Consider the following 20,348-nt stretch of genomic DNA (forward strand, 5'->3'; position numbering starts at 1 on the left):
TCACATCCTCCCCTAGACCGTCCAGGAGACAGAGTGCCTGCATTCCAGAATTCCCGTCAGAAGACGGCAGGCTGCCTCTGCACCCACCCCTCTGCCCTGGGGGGTGCCCTGCGCTGTTCATTTTGATCCGGGTAGCCCTCACTGGCTGGGGCTGGTCGGGACCCACCCCCGTGGTTGCTGTGATAGTGTGGTCCAGCAGCCCGGTGACTGGAGCTAGGCACGGTGGCTGCTCTGGTGACTCCCGACTGCCAGGTGGTTCTGCCCTCTTCCTTCTCGAGCCTTCGCTGCCTGAGACAGAGGGGCCGCTCGGTGGAGATGCCCCGGGTGCGCCGCCTGTGACACGTGTGCTTTCTGCTTCTCAGGGTGGTGTGCGTGATCCCGCCGGTGGTGGCCGCGCCCCCGTGCTTGTGGGTGGCAAGGCCACCCTCCCGCTACAGCCACAAGATGAGGCTCTTCAGACACTGCCTGCGGGAGCACATGGCGCCCTTTGCCCAGCAGCTGCAGCGGGTGACGGCTCTGTGCTCACTGCGGTTTCCCGAGCTGAGACTGGTCCAGTTTGACTCAGGTACGAGGCATCCCGTCTGTACTGCTGACTGTGTCGGATTCACTTGCTTTGGATTATGAGATGCTCTTGATGTTACTCATTTCATAGGAAAGCTGGAAGCATTAGCTATCTTACTTCAGAAGTTGAAATCTGAAGGACGTCGAGTGCTGATTTTATCGCAGATGGTTCTCATGTTAGACATTTTAGAAATGTTCTTGAACTTCCATTATCTCACCTATATAAGAATTGACGAAAACGCCAACAGTGAACAACGGCAGGTAGGAAAGAAATCATTTCTTTTGTTATCGTTTATGACTCAGTTGGGTTAACTTTGATCGCCAGTTTCTAACCTGGTTTCTCAGAGCTGTGCAAACTCAGTGTTGTCTTGCTTTCTAAACAAGGGGAAGAACTTCTTAATGTCTTTGGACTTTAGCTCCATCCTTTGATATTTTTTCGTAAGTCCTGTTACTTGGGAAATGCAGTCGGCTAGATGTCTCAGAATCAAAATTGGTGACCTGCAGTCCTTACAAGGAGGAGATGGGTGTCCTTCGGGAGGCAGCCACGTGAAAACAGGGAAGTTCTCCAGACTGATCTCCGGTTAAAGAATTACAGGTTAAAATAACATGCCCGTTCTTTACCTGTCAGGTTAGCTAAGGGTAGCTTGATTCCATCAGGCACAGTGAGAGCAGCTTTCTCGTGTGCAAATTAGCACAACTTTCTAGAAGGCGAGCTGACAGTGTGGGTTGTGAGCCTGAAAAGGGGTATGCAGCTGACCTGCTAATTGTGCATCTAGGGCTGTCTCCTTCAGCGGCACTCAAAGATGCACATGCCCAGTTGTTGATGGTGGAGATGTCTGTGATAAGCCCCAGTCGGGGGCGAAGCCCCAGTCCAGGAGTAGGGGAACGGGTCAGCAGTGGTCTGCGTGCCGCAGGGCTCGGCCCTGTCCCGAGTGTCCCGCGGCGTGAACTAGGAAGCCATCTTCAACGGTGTTTCAGGACAGGTTTTAGTATCAAGGCAGAGCGTTCCCGAGTGCAGACAAGCTGCTGGCCTGTGTATCGCGTTACCCACTTCATGCCGTCCAGCACAGGCAGCCCTCCCCATGCTGAGGAGGCCTGGAAGGAGTACACCACAGTCTTAGTAACAGGTTCTGTCCGGAGTGATGTAACAAATTATATAGAGAATTTCTTGAAGGAAGAGGGCAGATCACACCTGCTAAGGCCTGTTTGGGCACTGAAGTCATTGCAGGAGAGAAGTGGGAATGAGGCCACTTCAGCTGGCGGCCCTGCGGGAGTGGGGAGGCCGACGGCTGCTCCCTCGGCCTTACTCCAGGGGCTTTTGCTGTAAAGCGCCTGGCATTGCCGGAGGGTACATGAACGAGCACGCATCCCTCCCCAGGGAGACTGCCGTCCTGTGGGGCCCACTCGTGGAGCTGACAGCACAGGTCGGGTGGGGTCGGACACTTTCCTTTCTGTACCTGCTGACTGGCGACGCTTAAACAGGGTAGAGGCGTTGGCAACCAGTAAGTGAGAGATGCCACACATGCCCGAAGAGCCAGAATAAAATGCTAAAGTCCAGTGTAATTGGAACACGGAGCTTGCGTCAAAGGAAACGCAAACCGAACAGTTTTGTTATGGAATAATTTCTAACTGATAAGTAGCAGAACACGTCAGAGGTTTCCTGTTGTTTGGCAGGAATGCTAACTCGGGGTTTTATTTCACCTCAGGACCTGATGAGGAGTTTCAACCGGGACCGGCGGGTCTTCTGTGCCCTCCTTTCCACACACAGCCGCGCCACGGGCGTGAGCCTGGTGGAGGCAGACGCGGTGGTGTTCTACGACCACGACCTCAACCCGGTGATGGACGCCAAGGCCCAGGAGTGGTGCGACCGGATCGGGCGGCGCAAGGACGTGCACATATACAGGTGAGGCGGCGGCCGGGCCGGGGCTGCAGCACACTGCAGAAGCTTCCACCACGTTCTGTTTACTTGCCTTCAGGCAGGCTCACATTCCTGCCGTCCTGTCTGTTCTTTCTTTATACTCAGCATCTGCCTGGGACGTAACTGAGTTTGTTTGCAGCGGTGGCTGGGTCGTGCTGCTGAGACATACTGCTGTCCTTCCGACGTGTACGTGTATTTCTCCTGCAGTCCCTGACCCTTAAGAGGGCGCTTCATGTTCTAGGCTGTGTCAAGTATTTTCAGATATAAATTGTCATAACTTACTGTTAGCAATTTGTAAATTCCCTATTGGAAGCATTTAAATCTTATAAGCGGCCAACCACATGCAGCTGAGGAAAGCAGAGAAGGCTCTGCCATTGTTTCTGAGCTCTGGGAGTGTTGACTGGGAGAGCGCGGCAGCACTCGGCCCCCGCTGGCTGCCCGTCTGGTGCCCGAGTGTGCCAGGCACGCGCCGCGCCCCCTCCCCTGCGCTCCTGCCACCTCTGGGCGGGATCGGCACCAAGGGTGCGGTCCCTGGCGGCCAGCCTGGGACGGGGACCCCAGCCCACACGCATAACCCTCGCCGTTTCCATCAAGACGTTGTCATCCATACACTGTGTTTAAATAACTTTAATTTTTTCCTGATTATAAATGTATCACTTGTTCATTGAAAAGAAAAAGAAAAAGAAAAAAAAAAAAAGAAGGGAAGCACATGGAGAAAATAAGTATCCTGCCCAGACTGCGGTTAGTAGCATTTTGGTGTGTGTCTTTCCAGACATTTCCCTGATTTTTTTAGATGGCTCATGCCAGCAGTCTTATTGCGTAATCCCGTTTTCTTTTAACAGTATATTATGAGTGTGTTTCTGTGTTAATAAATATAAATTTGGTACATTGTTTATATAAATGAATAATGTTTCATTGTGTAATCCCTTCCTTATCATTGGCCCTTTAGCAGCTACTAGCTAGAAATGGGGAAAACGTTTTATTCTCAGGAGCCACAATCTATAAACTCTCAGGAATGACCTTAGCAGTAAAGGTGCTGGATGTGTAGGAAGTAGAGTGTAAAATCGTGAAAGGGCATAAGCTGAGAGATGTCCCCAGCGGGAGGATGTGCTCTGTTCTTAGACAGGAAGACCTGGTTCATAAAATTGTGAAGTTTCCCCAAAGCGCTAGTAAAGTTTAACATCATTTTTTAGTGAAAGCGCTGATCATGGGCGTGGGAGTGGTCACTGCAGCTTTCCGGGGGCACGGAGCAGGAGCCAGGGGACGCGCATCCTTGGGCCGCAGCCACTGGACACGGGTTCATTTGGGGGCGCAGTGCAGAGAGGTGCACAGTGACGCGGGGGCGCCCGCCCGCCACCGTCAGCACTGAAGGAGACGGGGCTCGAGGGTCCAGAGGCCCCTGGGGGCCTTTCCAGGCGGAGGCCGGCGGGGTACATGGGTGGCCAGCGTGGGTGGCCTGCGGGCCTCTGGGGCCCGCCCTCCTGCCATGTAGGAGGCGGGACAGGCATGGTCACCTCTGGGCACCACACGAAGGAAGGAAGCAGCGCAGAGTGGGGCTCACAAGCCACGCCACGCAGGCGCCGTTCTGCCGGGTGGTCCAGGCACCGTGGCACTCGTGCTGTCCTGGGCTCCCGGGGACTTAGCTGTCGCGTATTTGGTTTGTAGGCTCGTGAGCGGAAATTCTATTGAAGAGAAGTTGTTGAAAAATGGAACCAAAGATTTGATCCGAGAAGTGGCCGCGCAGGGAAACGACTACTCCATGGCGTTCCTCACGCAGGTACCTTCGTCCACGAGGGGGCCGGGCCGGGGCGGGGTTGCCACACGGTGACGGGAGCCGGGCGAGTGTCACGGTCGAGGGGGCGGCCGCTGGCGGTGTTCCGCGCGCGGAGGCCTCAAGCTCAGTGGTACTCATTTTTGTTTCAGCGGACGATCCAGGAGCTGTTTGAGGTTTATCCACCCATGGATGACACTGGCTTCCCAGTGAAAGCCGAGGAGTTTGTCGTCCTTTCTCAGGAACCTTCTGTCACAGAAACCATCGCACCCAAAATTGCCAGACCTTTCATAGAGGTGAGGGTGGCCGGCGCCGGACTGCGGCGTCGGGTCCGGAGCTTTGCGTCTGCCCGCTGCTTCTGCGGCACTGCTGCCCCCTGCCCAGGCTCCGGTCGCTCGAGCCTGACTGCCAGCCCCTCCCTCCCTGCTTTGGGTTTGGGGGATTTTCGCTGTAAAAAGAGGCGAAGGACGCGCGAGAGAGCGATGTGGGCCTCGCGTGCCTGCTGCCCACCCTGCCACCGTCGCCGTTTTCACCCACGCTTCTCGGGCCACCCCTCGCCGTCCTGTGTGACTCTGTGCCCCGACCCCTCGACCCTGCTGTGTCAGCACCTCCTCTGTCACAGCGTTGCTGGGGAGGACGCCCCGCTCTGCAGGGGGCCCCGGCGTGAGTGTGAGGTACGCGTCCCACTCTGAGGACAGAACCGAAAAGAACAGCAGCTGTCTCACTCAGCCTTCCTGCGTTGCTTACCCGCTGAGATGATGGCGCCTTGGATTCTAACTGAAATCTTGCCTCCTGCGTTTCCGGCCCGGACGCTCACGATTGCAGACTGCGCGCTCGGCTCGCGTGCTGCTGCCCCAGGGCAGTGCTGCTGGGCCGGCCTGGCACACGCTTGCCTGTCAGGCCCCTCGCTTCCCCCCCGAGGCCCTGCTCCCGTCCTGCCTCCTGGGGGCCTTTGGCTGCGGGACACCTCCTCCCCTGTGTTTGAAGCTTGACCGTCCAGTGATTGAGAAGTAAGAAATGCACGTGGTAAAAACCTTCAAGAATTTATAAGGAGAAGTAAGTGTTCTGCACCAGGCCCTCACTGCCCTCTCAGAGACAACCGCTGTCCGCTGTCTCTCACATTTTCTTCCAGGAGTTGTCTGTGTATAATGCCACTTGCACAGAAATACCTTACAGCTGTTTCGGTATCAGGAGGGACAGGTAGATGTACCGTTTTCTTTTAGATAACAAACCGGCATCAGGTTTGTTTTTAAAAAAAAAAAACAAAACGTCAAACAGCATGACCTAAACCTCATAACAGAAATGATTGTAGAAACCTCATAACAGAAATGATAATAGGGAAACAGTAGGTTACCTGTCCTGGAGGTGACCACTCAACCATTATTAAAAGTCTTATGGGGTGTCCCTGGTAGCGCAGTGGCCTAGAACTCGCCTGCCGGTGCGGGGGACCCGGGTTCCAGCCCTGGTCCGGGAGGAACCCACATGCTGCGGAGCAGCTGAGCCTGCGTGCCGCAACTACTGAGCCCACGTGCCGCAACTACTGAAGCCTGTGAGCCACAACTGCTGAGCCCACGTGCCGCAACTACTGAAGCCCGTGCGCCTAGAGTCCGTGCTCCGCAACAAGAGGAGCCACTGCAATAAGGAGCCCGCGCACTGCAACGAAGAGTAGCCCCCGCTCGCCGCAACTAGAGAAAGCCCGCGCGCAGCAGTGAAGACCCAACGCAGCCAATAATAAATAAATTTTAAAAATACGTATCTTACATGGATCCTGGAAGAAACGTGAGGCCTGAAGGCACGTGTGTTTGAGGGATTCGAGTGTGTTACACACCCTTGCTGTTCTTTCTCAGTGCGTCTCTGAGATGTTGGCACAGTGTGGTGTTTCAACACACAGGTTCTTTGAAGTGTTCTGGCTGAACATCTTACTGTGAGTTGGGCACTGCTGTAGGCAGAAAGGGTATAGCGTTGAGAGAAAGAACTCTCGCCCTCCACACAGCTTCTATTCTAGTGACAGGAGAGGTGACACGCCCGCACCCTGCGGAGATGGTGTGCCGTGCGGTATCCAGGAGGAGTGTTAGGGCCGGAGGGCAGCACCGCCGGGTCCGGACAGTGGGGTCAGGTGTGGCCGGGGGACGAGGGCGATGGAGACGGGCTGCCCGCGGACGTGCGGGTTAGGACCATCACCTGGCTCTACGCTGACACTGGACTGGGGGCCAGTTCAGAGGTACAGGCGTGGGGGACAGTGTGGGCACGTCTCGGGTTGAATTGCAGTTTGCTCTTGGCTGGTGAGCTTTGTGTTCATTGGCAGCCTGGATACTTTTTTATGAAGTGCTCCTTCGTGTCTTTTTCCTATTTTTTTTTTTTAACTGGATTGTCTTTTTTTCTTAATGGCTTGTTGGCTTTTTTTCTGTATTCTGGATGCGAGGCCTTTGTGGGATGCGTGTAAAATGTCTTCTCCCAACCTGTGGTTTGCCTTTTTTAATGCTGTCTTTCAGCGAGCAGAAATTCTTGGTCTTAACGCCACCCAGCAGACCATCTCCATCGCGTGGTTGGTGCTTTTGCGTTCTACGAGAGGTTCTTCTTTATTTTCTTCTACGTGTTTCAGTGTTTTGTTCTTCATACTTAGACGTACGGTCTGTCTGGAAATACTTTCTGGGTATCGTGTGAGGAAGGGTTACATTTTAAACTTTGCAGATGTTGCCCGATTGCCCTGGAAAGAGGTTCCAGTTCTTAACTGACATCCTCTCAGCTGCGTGGTCCCCCCAACCCCGGCCCCGATGTGAGCATGTGTGTCTAAATTTGCCAGCCCCTGGCTGTCGGGTGTTGGGAGAGGCGCACGTGGCATCTGCTAGTCTAATGGGCCTTTCTTGAACTGTGGTGACACTGACCCTTACGTGTCTGTCGCCGTCCGCAGCACGCTTTCTGGGGGCTTGGTTTCTGTCTTCACCACGGACCACGGCCTGTATCTCGCGCACGACAAAGCATGGTTCTCACGGTCAGGACCGGGGCGGGTGGTGGGTGGCGGCCGTGAGATGGAGCCAGACACCCCGTCCTGCTCGGTTCTCTGAGTCTGGGGGCCGGGCTGTGCGTGTCCGCCTGCGTGCCTGTGGCTCTCCTCGAGGGCGTGCCCGTCTTCCCTGTGCCCGCGGCGCCGTCGTCTCAGGCGTGCGAGGGGGGCCGAGGAGAGCAGGCGTCACCGTGGGAGGCTCGGTACGGTGTGGGCATGTAGTCGGCTGTGTGGGCCGTACCCCTCGATTCAAGTGCTCAAAGCGCACCCGAGTCACGTCCACTAAGGGCACACTTCCCGCAGGCCCTCAGGAGCATCGAGCGTCTGGAGGAGGAGGACACGCACGAGCCGGCAGAGGGGTTGGCGCCCGGGTCTCGGCCCCCAGACGGTTCCCGGTGGGACGAGGAGCCCTCGCCGCTGGAGGAGTTAGCGGACTTCATGGGGCAGGTTTGGCGTTTTCTACTTCGTTTGCTTCTTGGCACCTAAATATTTTAAACATGTGACCCTTCTGGGAGATATTTCTTGTTCATCTTGACCAAGAACAGTCGCTGTTTTGATTCAAGTGTTGGTGGGGGTTATAAGAGGAACTAAATCCTTGTGAACTTGCTGTTAACCGTGTTCAAAAAATACATCTTGGAACAGCTCACACCAATTGAAAAATACGCTTTGAATTACCTGGAATTATTCCATACTTCCACTGATCAAGAAAAGGAGAGAACTAGTGAGGTAAGAGAATGAACTTTTGACCATCTTAACATGTGAGAATCTCAAATTCTTCCGGGTTAAACTGGGTTGGAACTAAGTGTGACTTGCCTAGAATTAAAGGAATAAACCCGAACCCACCCGTGTACAAGCTGATTGGAAGGGAGAAGCCTCAGGAACCTGCAGGTGCAGTTCTCCTCGGTCCTGAAGCAGCTTGGTGCTCGAAAGAGGGTCATGCACTGGGAACAACGAGGAGGGCCCGGGCCGGGGGGCCGGGGGCGGTGCGGGGGGTGGGGGGCGCGGGCGGCGACGGGCACAACCGCTGTCTCTCCAGGGCGCCGTGCTGGCGGCCGTGGGCGAGTGGGAGGCCCGGAACGCGCGCAGCCTGCGGGAGCGGGAGGCCAGGGCGCGGCGCGAGCTGGAGCAGGAGGAGCTGCTCACCTACACCCGGGAGGACGCCTGCGGCGCGGTACGTGTGCCGGGCGGGGCGCGGGCCGCACACGCCTCCTGGGGCTCTGCTCAGCCGCGCTGCCAGCTTGTGTTCAAGGCTTGACGGGCGTCAGGGTAGATGCTTGGCAGCTGCAGCTTGAAGCCAGGGCTGGGTGCACCTGAAAAGCTCCTGTTCTCCTGCAGGAATTCGTGTGTGAGGGCGCCGACGGGCAGACGGAGGTCATGCCGGTGAGTGCCCGCCTCCCCGTGTCCCTGGGCGCGCCTCCTGCCTCCCGCCCTGCCGGGCAGCTGCTCCTGGGGCCACACGGCTCAGGGCTCTCCCTCCCGCACGCAGCTTTGGACGCCGCCCACGCCCCCCCAGGACGACAACGACATCTACATCGACTCGGTCATGTGTCTCATGTACGAAACCACTCCCATCCCGGAGTCCAAGCTGCCACCCGTGTACGTGAGGAAGGAGCGCCGGAGACACAAGACGGACCCCTCAGGTGGGTTCCTGTGGCGGGAGAGGGTTTGGCACTCCCGGTGGCCCCGGTAACCCTCCTCCACGGCCCTGCTGCCCCCCTTCCCCGCCGACCCGCTGGCTGAAGCCGCCTCTCCGTGCAGCCGCAGGCAGGAAGAAGAAGCAGCGTCACGGGGAGGCCGTGGTGCCCCCGCGGTCGCTGTTTGACCGCGCCACGCCCGGCATGCTGAAGGTTCGCCGGGAGGGGAAAGAGCAGAAGAAGAACATCCTGCTGAAGCAGCAGACACAGTTCGCCAAGCCTTTGCCGACCTTCGCCAAGCCGGCCGCCGAGGCTGCTCCCGACAACCCGGAGTGGCTCATCAGCGAGGACTGGGCGCTGCTGCAGGTGGGACCTGGGCCTCGAGCGCGGCCGGCCGCCTCGTCGGGGCCCTTTGGGGAGCGGGGAGCCCGCCGCCACGCAGCGCCTTGACCCGCGGCGCCTGAACTTGGTCCTCCAGGCCGTGAAGCAGCTCCTCGAGCTGCCGCTGAACCTCACGATCGTGTCCCCGGCCCACACGCCCAACTGGGACCTCGTCAGCGACGTCGTCAACTCCTGCAGCCGCATCTACCGCTCCTCCAAGCAGTGCCGCAGCCGCTACGAGAATGTGCTCATCCCGAGGGAGGAGGGGAAGGTGAGGCCCCCCTTCCCGCGGGGCACGCGGCTCGGCCAGGGGGAGGGAGGGGCGTGGGGCGCTGGGCGCGGCCCTGGGTTGGGGCAGACACGGCCGCAGTCCCGGTGCCCGCCGGCCGGAGCCCCTGCGCCGAGATCTTGCCCGGTACAGAGCATCCACGCTGCTGCGTCATTCGCAAGACCCTGTGTGCTGCCTGTGGCCCGGCGCCGTCCTGGCGCTTCGTCCTGCCTCCCGGGTTACGTGTGTAGCCGGGCACTGCTCTGTGCTCTCAGCGTCCCTGAAGGAGGGCTTCTCGGTGCCTCCCCCTTCCTGCATCACTGTGGTTTCCCGGGGCCTTGGCCGCTGCGGCGGCTTGACAGGCGCCAGACACTCTGGTCCCAGCCGCGGGCATCACACACTCTGAGTGCAGAACAGCCGGGTACGTGGTGTCTGTCATCAGGAGGCCACCTGTGGGGCGGCCAGGCCCCACGAGTCTGCGTGGCTGCTGAGGAGGTCTCCGGGGCGCTGCCTTCCCTTGTCTCCCTTGAGCTGCATTTGTCTCTTGCCATTTCTCCGTCTGCTCTGTCCCCGCCTTGCTGCCTCTCAGCTCCTCGCCTGTCCTAGGAGGGTGTCTGTGGCCTCCATGCAGAAAGCCTCTGCACGCGGCGTCGGGCTGGCGTGTGCCTGTGGCCGGCGCCCAGTTGTAGGGTGGGAGCGATGACCGCGTCTCCTGCCTAGGACGGGCCAGGGCCTGCGGGGCAGTGGCAGACATCCTGGGCTTCGATGAAGTTTGCTCCCGGGTTTCTAATTCATGGAAGTTACTTACTTTCTTTCTATAAGCACTCTTTAACGAATCTCGGTTTTCAATTTTCTAGAAACAGTTGTCTCCAAACTGGGGGCCAGCCGCCGCTTGGTGCCCCGGGGCCGACCAGGGTGAAGGCGCGCTGGCTGCGGGCCACTGGCTGTGTCAGCCCGGCCACTCGGCCTCACCGCTGCCTGCCGAGCTGGAGGCGGGGCGGGCGGGAAGGCCTTGCCCGGGCCGGGAGGGTGTTTGCGGTCGGTGGACGACGGCCGCCGTGTCGTTGCTGTTCCATCTGTGTTGGGTCTCAGAGAGAAGGGCGGGAAGAAGGGACTCACTGTGTAAGCGGGGGACGTCACGTTAGACCTCCCGGTCAGGGACCCTGTTGGCAGGCTCGGCGTCTGACCCTGCTGTGCCACCCCCATCCTGTTTCAGAGTAAGAACAACCGCCCTCTGCGCACGGGCCAGATGTACGCTCAGGACGAGAACACCACGCACACCCAGCTGTACACAAGCCACTTTGACCTGATGAAGACGACTGCGGGCAAGAGGAGCGCCCCCATCAAGCCTCTGTGCGCCTCCCGCGCCCCTACGCCGGCCCTGCGGGGTCAGGCGGCTTGGTTTCCGCTGTTCGTCGTTGGCCTTCCCTTCCTTCTTCAGTGCAGTTTCCTCTCTTCAGTAATTCTCTCTCTCTCTGTGTTACAGGCTTGGCATGAATCCCTTTCAGAAAAACCCCAAGCACGCTTCTGTGTTGGCAGAAAGGTATTTCTGTATTTGTGACACAGTTTTCACCATTTGAAATGATTTCATTTTAGTGTTTTCTTAAACCCTACAAGTTCAGTGAATTGTTGTGCAAATGGCGTGTCCAGGCATCAGCTGGGGGTGGTGTCGAGGTGAGGCGGGCCGGGCACCCTTGTGTCCCCGTTCACGGGATGGGGTGTCCTGCCTGCAGTCTGACAGCATCACAGCGGCTGTGCCACCTCTGAGCTGGCATACGTCTGCTCGGCCCCGCCCTAGAAATGTACCCAGTTGACCGGGGTTGGGGGGTGCTGGTGAGTGTTCTTTCTTTCTTTCTTTCTTTCTTTCTTTATGTTTAGCTCCGTTGGGTCTTGTTGCTGCACGTGGGCTTTCTCTAGCTGCGGTGCGTGGGCTTCTCGTTGCAGTGGCTTCTCTTGTTGTGGAGCATGGGCTCTAGGCATGTGGGCTTCAGTAGTTGTGGCTCACGGGCTCAGAAGTTGTGGCTCGCGGGCTCTAGAGCACAGGTTCAGCAATTGTGGCACATGGGCTTAGTTGCTCCGTGGCATGTGGGATCTTCCCTTACCAGGGCTCGAACCCGTGTCCCCTGCATTGGCAGGCGGATTCTCAACCACTATGCCACCAGGGAAGACCTGGGGTGAGTGTTCTTGCCTTGAAATTTTGCAAAGGAAGAAAAATGACTGGGTAGATGGGTAGAGAGATGGGTAGGTGTGAGAGAGCGGACAGAGGGAAAGAGAACTGTACGGTCTGAGTTGCTCGGCACATTGACTTTTGCTATAAAATCCCTGCAACTTCCTGCATGTTTGCCTTTTTGTAATAAAATATCGGGAAAAAACACATGTTCGGATGGAACCCAGTTGCTCCTCTGGCTCAGGCCTTCCTCGTCACCAGGTAGGTTTTGCAGATAACGCCTGACACGGGCCCGTGCCTGCTGAGGGCCCCCGGCCCCTCCCGGCCGCACCAAGGACCAAGGCCTGCGCTGCCCGCCCGCTCCGCGCACCCCGGCCTCCACGGCCTGCTCCTCCGCCTGGCGGCTGGCTCTGCCTTGCGGGTCACTCCGTCTGGGACTGTCTCTCTGGACCCGTCGGCCCCCCGCCAGGCCCTCCCTCACACGTCACCTTCTCCTTGTTGGTACTCGCGCCCCAGCCTCTCTCTCTGTTTCTTCCTGGAGCGGATCGTCTTTGTGTTTTTACTTGACCCCTTCAGCGCCTGCATGAGCTCCGTGGACGTAGGGGTTCTAGAGGCTAGAGGCGCAGAGCACATGTTCCATATGTGCGTATTGATCGAATTGATGATTATTTCATTAATTGGTTTTCTTAACAAGAAAAGCACGCTGGGCCGGGGTTCAGCAGTGAAAGAGGCAGGCCCAGTGCTGCCCTCCCGTTTCTCTCGCACGAGACACAGACTCTGAGTGAACCTCACGGAGGGCGAGGATTCACCCTGCAGGGGACAGAACCTAGCCTGGCCGAGCGGAGGAGAACGGGGCGGGCGGGAGGGCATGGAGGGCAGGGTGGGCGAATAGAAGGCTGGCCTGCAGGATGGGAGGGAGGAGGTCTGGGGATGGTGCCACCGCGGTGGGGAGCAGGGCAGCGCAGGGGTGGCCCGCAGTTTGGGCGGAAGCAGGGGCGGTGTGAGGCCGACCAGAGTGAGCTGGAGGGAGGCTGCAAGGTGAGTGCAGACCTGCAGGGCATCTCGGTGGCTCGGTTTTGTTCTTGTGTGTCTGGCGCCGGTGGGAGAGGTCGGGGGACAGGATGAGGGTGGAGCCGGGCTGGCCTTGGCCACGTGCAGGCCACGTGTGCCGCGGGGGTGCCTCTAGGAAGTGGCCAGGGTCAGGGTCTGTAAGCGGTGGGAGGCCAGGCCGTGTGTCCCGGGAGGGAGCTGGGTGTGGAGCAGGAAGTGCTGGGGCGGCTGGACCGTCGCCACGCCCAGCGGTTGAATTTCCCCCCCAGTGGTGGAGGCCTGGGGCAGGCGGAGTGGGGAGTCTGCTGAGGCTGTGGCTTTGCCACCAGGCGTGATGGAGAGACACGGGGTGAGGGGGGCCAGCATGCGAATATGCAGGCGGCAGGCTGGGTTGCACGACTTCCTCAGGGGGTCGGGGGGCTGAGTGGACTGACGTGGGCGAGGTCAGAGAACGGGAGAGAACGCACTGCGCGAGCTGGGGCACGTGACGTGGGAGGGCTGGTGTCCAGAGGGGCCAGACAGGTGCAGCACCGGCACCTGGGCCGCCCTGAAATGCAGAGGTGGCGCACGAGGGCAGAGCCAGCCTCCCCGTGGCAGGACTCAAGGCTGGTAGGTGACCGTCGGGGGGTGGGAGCCCAGGAGCCCCTGGAAGCAAGGGTTCTGTGAGAGGCTGCGTGCGGAGGGCTGTGGGGCCCTCATGGCACTGGGCGGGTGGCCGGCTGCTCTCCGCGGGGCGAGGGCTGGCGCTCAGTGCAGGTGGGGGCAGGCCTGGCTTTGGCGGGCGGGGGCGGCTGGTTTGCGGTGAGGAGCACGGCGCCGAGGGGCTTTCTTGCCCCACGTGTTCGGGGACGCGTGGTATCCAGGCGCCGTGCCGAGTGCCGCTGCTGCGGGGGACCGGGCCCAGGCCCGCCTCTGGCAGGCGGTCCTTGTCGTGAGGGAATGGGAGCCGCCGAGGTCTGGGGCAGAGTGGCAGCCTCTCCTCTCCAGGGCCGAGCCGCTTGGGCCCCGGCCTTGGCATCCGGGCACCTGGCGTCGTGGGAAATGAGGGCTTTGGATTTCTAGCACGTTTGTCTACTTAGAACTTGCAGTTTATTTCTCGTTTTTCTTTTGTCTTTAGTGGAATCAACTACGACAAACCGCTGCCTCCTATTCAGGTCGCATCACTCCGGGCGGAGCGCATCGCCAAGGAGAAAAAGGTGTGTGTGGTACAGCTGGCGGCGGGAGGGCCGCGAGGGGGGCCGGGGGCCGGGGGCCCCCCGGGCCAGCTCCTCCACACGCTCCGTTCCCTCCTGCCCCGCAGGCGCTGGCCGACCAGCAGAAGGCGCAGCAGCCGCCCGTGGCGCAGCCGCCGCCACCACCGCCGCCGCCACAGCCGCAGCCGCCGCCGCCCCAGCAGCCGCCCCCGCCGCTGCCCCAGCCCCCATCGGCCGGCAGCCAGCAGCCCGCGGGGCCGCCCGCCGTCCAGCCCCAGGCCCAGGCGCAGCCCCCGGCGCAGCCCACGCCGCCCCCGCCGAAGGCGCCCCCCGCGATCACGACGGTGGGCAGCGCTGCAGTGCTGGTGAGAAGGCACACGGAGCGGTCGGTTCCAGCGCGCCCCTGTCCAGGGTCCTGCGGCTTCCAGCCCGCGGACCCTCCTCCCAGAGGAAGTGGGAGGCCAGCCCAGTCTCCCGCAGTCTCCCCCTCGAGGAAGCACGTGTCTCACCCCATCTCTCCCATGCTGGGTCAGCTCCGCCCTCCAGGCTGGGTTAACTGGGCAGCGATGTGGGAGACGAGGCCACTCTTCTAGGTAGAGGTGAGCGGGAGGTGTGGAACTAGGGTCTTGTGAAGCGTGGAGAGGTCGCCCTCTCTTGTCCCTGCAGACTCGAAGAGCAGGTACTGTTAGTGCAGCCCGTCCTCTCCCAACCCTGCCCCGCTTTCCCTCAGAGCTGTGCACACGCGTGTGCGTCTTCAGTGCCCGTGAGAGGAAGGTGGTAAAGTGCATAAAAAAAGAAAGGCGCTGTGTCAATCTTACGCACCCTGCGCTGTCGCCGCCGTGCCCTGCCGCGTCCCCTCTCTGCGTGTGCCTGGTGACACGTTGGAGTCCCACGTGGGGAAGCACTGCTGCCCGGCGCGGGACGGTCTTGTCGTATGGGGTCATTTCCACCCCATGTTCTTTGTTACATTTGCCGCAGTGGCATTCGGTGTGCACTTGGCAGCTCCGTGCTTCATTGCTCAGAAAACTAAGCACCTGCCTGGCGTGAGGGCTGCTCCCTGCCCAGGAGGACAGTGGTGGGCGGTCAGGAGGGGACCTTCTGCAGGGCTGACCCCTGGGCTGCGGCCAAGTGACATTAGTCAGAAAAGAATGGAAAACAGCCAGCACAGAGGCCGTGAACTTGGCAGACGTGGGGCTCAGAAGGGTCAGTGTGGCCGGAGCCTGGTGACCGAGGGACGGACTCAGTACTGTGGGAGGAGGTGGGGGGAGAGGGGGCTCAAGTCAGCCTTGCGGGCCGAGTAACCGTGACCAAGAGTTTGGATTTGATCCTGATGAGGTGGAAGGCTTTGGAGTGTTTACGCGGGGCAGAGCTTGACCTGAAATTCAAATGGTTTTCTTTCTTCAGCAGGCGGGAACCATCAAGACATCCGTCACAGGGACAAGCATGCCCACGGGTAAGAAGTCACACGGGCGAGATGGCGCGATTGGAGGTGCGTTCTTTCCTGTCCTCCTACCTCCTGGCCTCTCCCCGCAGGCGCGGTGAGCGGAAACGTGATCGTGAACACCATCGCCGGCGTCCCCGCCGCCACCTTCCAGTCCATTAACAAGCGCCTCGCCTCACCCGTGGCACCTGGAGCCTTGACTGTGAGTTGCCCCTGCTCCTGGGCGCTTTTGGTGGCATGCATGACCCAGGACACTGCAGTAGCCGTTGGCTTCTTAAAAAAAATTCTGTTCCATTGGTACAGAAAGTCCTGATCTAGTTTGCGTTTCATAAAATACCGAGGACATTGAGGGGTGCAGAGGATGGTTTCCACGTGTGCTTTCTGGGAGAGAGAGTGTTGAAATCCCCCACCGTGGTTCCAGGAGGAGGGAGGGGGTGCGAGGGCATGTCTCCAACTCCACGGACAGGGTGCCCACGTGCCGTAGCGGCAGGTTTGCCCGTGTGTGTGGACGTGGCGCCATTGCACAACGGGACACAAGGCGGGGCAGTGTGTTTCTGGGTGTCTAGGCCCATGCGTGGGAAGCAGGAAGGGGCCAGATCTGGGCAGAGGGAAAGACGCAGAGCAACGCAGAGCCACAAGACCTCTGAGCATGTAACCAGAAGGAGACAGGGCACTCACCAAAGGACACACCTGCCCGTCTGTGGTGTTTCACCATAGAAAACAAAAATAAACAACTGAAATTAAGGAGTTTACATTTACATCCTGAGTTCCAGTTTAGTCACAGATCTAAAGACAGCATGTGCCCTGAGTGAGAAGCTGCTTCAAAGTCAGCAGTGCTTTGGCAAATAGAGTGACGTCCCTGTTGGGTTCTGAGAAATGTCTTTCCTATGAAGGTGTTGTTGGTAGTGAACTAGATAGTGTGGTGTTGGGAAAAGGATGGACACATAGATCCATGGAGTAGGACAGAGAGTCCAGAAATAGACCCATGTGTACATAGTTGATTAATTTTTACTAAGAGTGCCGGGGGAGGGACTTCCCTGGTGGCACAGTGGTTAAGAATCCGCCTGCCAATGCAGGGGACACGGGTTCGAGCCCTGGTCCGGGAAGATCCCACATGCCACGGAGCAGCTAAGCCCGTGTGCCACAACTACTGAGCCTGCGCTCTAGAGCCCACGAGCCACAACTACTGAGCCCACGTGCCACAGCTACTGAGCCTGCGCCCCTAGAGCCCCTGCTCCGCAGCAAGAGAAGCCACCACAATGTGAAGCCCCGCACGGCAACGAAGAGTAGCCCCCACTCGCCACAAGTAGAGAAAGCCCGCACACAACAATGAAGACCCAACGCAGCCAAAAATAAATAAAATTTAAAAAGAAAAACAAAAGAGTGCCGAGGGATTTAAATGGAGAAAGGGCAGTCTCTTCAACAAATGGTGCTGGAGGAATTGGGGAGCCATTCAAAGCCGAATGAACTTTGAACTGTTACTAATACTGTATATGAAAAGTCACTCAAAGTGGATCATGGGCCCATATGTAAAACCCAAAACTATAAAATTTCTAGAAAAAAAACACAGAACATCTTTGCTTGGTTTTAGGCAAAGATATCCTAGGATACCAAAAGCCTACAAATTATGAAAAAAGTTAATAAATGAGGCTTCATCAAATCAAGAACTTCTGTTGTTTGAAAGATATTGTTAATAAAATGAAAAGCAAGGCATGGAAAATATTTGAAGAACATATCTGATAAAAAGGCTGGTACTTAGATTATACAAAGATTTTTCAGTCAATAATAAGAAAACAACTTTTAAAAGTGGACAAAAAAATTTTTTTTTAACGGACAAAAGATTTGAGCAGTTACTTCACCATGGAAGATACATACGGAGATATATATATATATACAGCGTATGGATAGCAAATAAATACGAAAAGATGTTCAACATTGTTAGTCATTAGGGAAACGTAAATTGAAACTACAGCGATCTACTACTACCACACGTCTCTGAGAACGGCTGTAAAAAACGAAACACCTGGCAGTATCAAATGCTGGTGAGGCTGCAGAGCAGCTGGAAGTCTCGCTGCTGGTGGGACGCGAGGCCTGAGCAGCCGCTCTGGAAAAGAGCTCGTTCCTCACAAAACTAAACGCACACCTACTCTCCAACCTATCAGCTCCACTCCTAGGTGTTCTCCCAAGAGAAATGAAAGCACGTCTGCACAAAAAACCTGAGCATGAATGTGCTCAGTGGCTGTGTTCATAATTACGATATAAGGGAACAGCCCCAATGTCCTTGAGCAGGGGAGCAGAAGGGGAGATGGTGCACCCGTCCCATCTGGCACTGCCCGGCGGTGCAGGAGACTGCTGGCACGTGCGGCTGCACGGCGGATCTCAGTGGCGTTGTGCTGGCTGACAGGAGTTTTGAAAGCCTTCATACGTGTGTGATTCCATTTAAACCACATGGAAAAGGCAAGACTTTAGGGACAGCAAACGGAATATGTTCTGTATCTGGTGGCTACTCGGCCTTATACATTTATAAAAATTCATAGAACTGTATTCCTGAAACAGGTGAATTTTACTGTATGTGAGTTACACCTCAATAAATTGGGTTTAAAAAATTAGAATACTCTAAGCAGTAGAGTAAATATGAAAACAGTTTTTCTAGGATGTGACCGGATTATTTCATTTATTTTTCTTTCTACTTTGTAGTAAACCACTTTAGACTCAGCCGCTTCACTGAATACAGAAGCTATTAGTTAGGCTTGTGGCATTAGGATCATTTCCTATGACCAGTGTCACTCCTTCTGTGAGGTTGGCAAGCCCAAATCATTGCACTTGGTATTTTATTTTGAAAAGACCTATTTCTGTGGTCATATTTTTAAAAGATAAAGCCATTTATCCACAATGTATTTTTTGAACAGCTCTTACAGACAAGATACTCTCCCTGGTGATGTGGGGCTAGAAGTAGGACTCGAACACACGGCTTGCTTTCATGGGGCTCTTACAGTCAGTCCTGTGGCCGCACCTAAAAGAGGTAAAGGGAGGTAAAGATAACAGGGAGGTTTTCTGGAGAAGGGAGCGTTGGGCTTCCACAGAATAGGAAGGTGTCATCCACAAAAACGGCTCTTTGGAAGGCAGGGCGAGTCGTACAAGCAAAGGTTTAGTGGTGGGAAAGTGAATGGTGTATACTGGGCACAGCAAGCGGTTCTGTTTGGACGGAGCACAAGACGCATTAGCAGAGAAGCGGTAGTTCCCACAACCTCTCAGAGGCTCTTGAGCGGCTGCGTGTGATTGGTCTTGTGTGACAGTGAGCCTAGGCTGTCATGGGGTTTGGATTTCAGGCTGAAGAATGTGGATTTCATTCACCAGGCGATGGGGAGCCCCTGAAAATCTTTGAGCAGAGGTGTGTTTTAGGGAAATTCATGTGATGTTTTATGTGTAGAGTAGATGATTGCAGAAAAGGTTAGAGAGAAAGCTGTTGCAGTAGTGCAGGAAAGGACTTCTGTTTCTGGTGATAAGGTGAGTTAAGTTGTTTATACCACTCTCCTAATGAAAAGAACTGAAATTATTGGATAAAATTTTTAAATATCCTCTTCAAAGTTTCAAGGAGCTGACAAAAGAGTAAATAATTATTAGGCCAAAATCTAAGGGAAGAGGCAACCCAGAGAGATACACAGGGTGCCCTTGTGTCCGCCTTGGAGTACACTTCACCTTCTCAGGCAGGGGGACCCCCCCCCCCATTCAAGCCCAAGGCCCGACTCACCCAGGTGGAGAGTCTAAAAGGAGGCATTGATGCCTTGAGGCAGGCCCCCAAATGGCTAAGCCCTTAGGGCAGGGTGAAATAGAAGTAAAATCCATCATGCTGAGCAGAGGGTGGGGCGGGGGCTCTTCCTGTGGAACTCTAGCCCCAAGTCAGCTGTCAGTTTGCATCTCACGTTGATGGCTCCCCAAAAGGGCTCCCAAAGCCCCTCAAATTGTGACGTAGACCTGGATGAGCAGTGTTCCTGGGTAAGTGGCCAGAATAAAATGCAGATTTTCTGGAGGAATGTGCCTTCATCCTGGACTTCTTAGAATGTCCACAATGATTTTCAAGTATAATGAGCCGCATATAATAGAAGATAACCAAACACACACGGAAAGAAGGCACCACGAGTGAGAACCAACAGAAACAACAGCCACTGGGCAGATCCTCAAAGACTTGAGATGGTGGGGTTATCAGGCGTAGGTTAGAAAACAATGATACTTTCTATTTTAAAGAAATAAAAGAAACTTGCGAATGTCTGTAAAAACCAGGAAACTGTACTTAAAAGAATACAGAGAACTTTAAGAAATGAAAAGTATGGTTACCAGTATTGAAAAATAAATATCTTATAATTGGGCTTAATATCACTTTCCACACGGCTGAAGAGAGAGTTAGTGAACTGGAAGATAAATGAGAAGAAGTTTTCTCCCGAATGCAGCACTGGGAGACAGCAGGTGGGAGTGCGGAAGAGAATTGAAAGCCACAGAAGATGGAGTGAGAGGATGTGATCAGAGTTCCAGACAGAGAGAAAGTTGAGCAGAGACAATACGTGAAGAGGTAAGAGTTTCCCAGAACTGATTGATGACACTGATCCATATACACCAAAGCTCAACTAATCCCGGTCAGGGGTGACGAAAGGAGGTCTGCAAAGCAGCCTGAGAAAGTCAGGTCGCCTTCAGAGGTACAGCTGCTTACTTCTCGGCGGTAGTAATGAAGCCAGGAACCAGCTCCTGGAATGGCATGACATCTTCATTGTAGTCAGAGAATATAACTGCCAGCCCTGAAAATACCTTGAAGAACAAACATTTCCAAACAAAACCTAAGAGAATTCCCTATAGATCTCGACTAAATGAACTAATTGAGGTGAAAACGGACTTTACAAACAACAGTAACTTACTGTAGGGTCAACAAAGGCAGACATAACACACACGATACAATGACATGAGCAGG

General features: G+C 56.2%; 1 protein-coding gene and 1 long non-coding RNA gene across 20 annotated transcripts in view; one reads left to right on the top strand and one right to left on the bottom strand.

Moving 5' to 3' along the window:
• The window catches only part of LOC309610422, a 487,797-nt gene that overhangs the window by 207,424 nt on the left and 260,025 nt on the right, over positions 1–20,348 (bottom strand). The window lies entirely within an intron of this gene.
• EP400 (E1A binding protein p400) overlaps positions 1–20,348 on the top strand; it is a 113,305-nt gene that overhangs the window by 76,255 nt on the left and 16,702 nt on the right. For 14 of the 19 annotated variants that reach the window (XM_082353154.1, XM_082353150.1, XM_082353159.1 and 11 more), the window contains 18 exons: positions 363–565; positions 653–822; positions 2,268–2,464; positions 4,145–4,256; positions 4,403–4,546; positions 7,558–7,701; positions 7,897–7,980; positions 8,291–8,425; positions 8,590–8,634; positions 8,741–8,894; positions 9,013–9,254; positions 9,367–9,540; positions 10,754–10,890; positions 11,024–11,080; positions 13,872–13,950; positions 14,055–14,312; positions 15,352–15,400; positions 15,481–15,590. In XM_082353154.1, the coding sequence (XP_082209280.1) occupies positions 363–565; positions 653–822; positions 2,268–2,464; positions 4,145–4,256; positions 4,403–4,546; positions 7,558–7,701; positions 7,897–7,980; positions 8,291–8,425; positions 8,590–8,634; positions 8,741–8,894; positions 9,013–9,254; positions 9,367–9,540; positions 10,754–10,890; positions 11,024–11,080; positions 13,872–13,950; positions 14,055–14,312; positions 15,352–15,400; positions 15,481–15,590 (2,494 nt within the window). The remainder of the gene's footprint in view (positions 1–362; positions 566–652; positions 823–2,267; positions 2,465–4,144; positions 4,257–4,402; positions 4,547–7,557; positions 7,702–7,896; positions 7,981–8,290; positions 8,426–8,589; positions 8,635–8,740; positions 8,895–9,012; positions 9,255–9,366; positions 9,541–10,753; positions 10,891–11,023; positions 11,081–13,871; positions 13,951–14,054; positions 14,313–15,351; positions 15,401–15,480; positions 15,591–20,348) is intronic. The other 5 variants (XM_082353160.1, XM_082353153.1, XM_082353155.1 and 2 more) reach the window with 1 other exon arrangement.

This window comes from Balaenoptera borealis (assembly GCF_965194805.1).
Source record: "Balaenoptera borealis genome assembly, chromosome: 14".
Classification (NCBI taxonomy): Eukaryota; Metazoa; Chordata; class Mammalia; order Artiodactyla; family Balaenopteridae; genus Balaenoptera; species Balaenoptera borealis.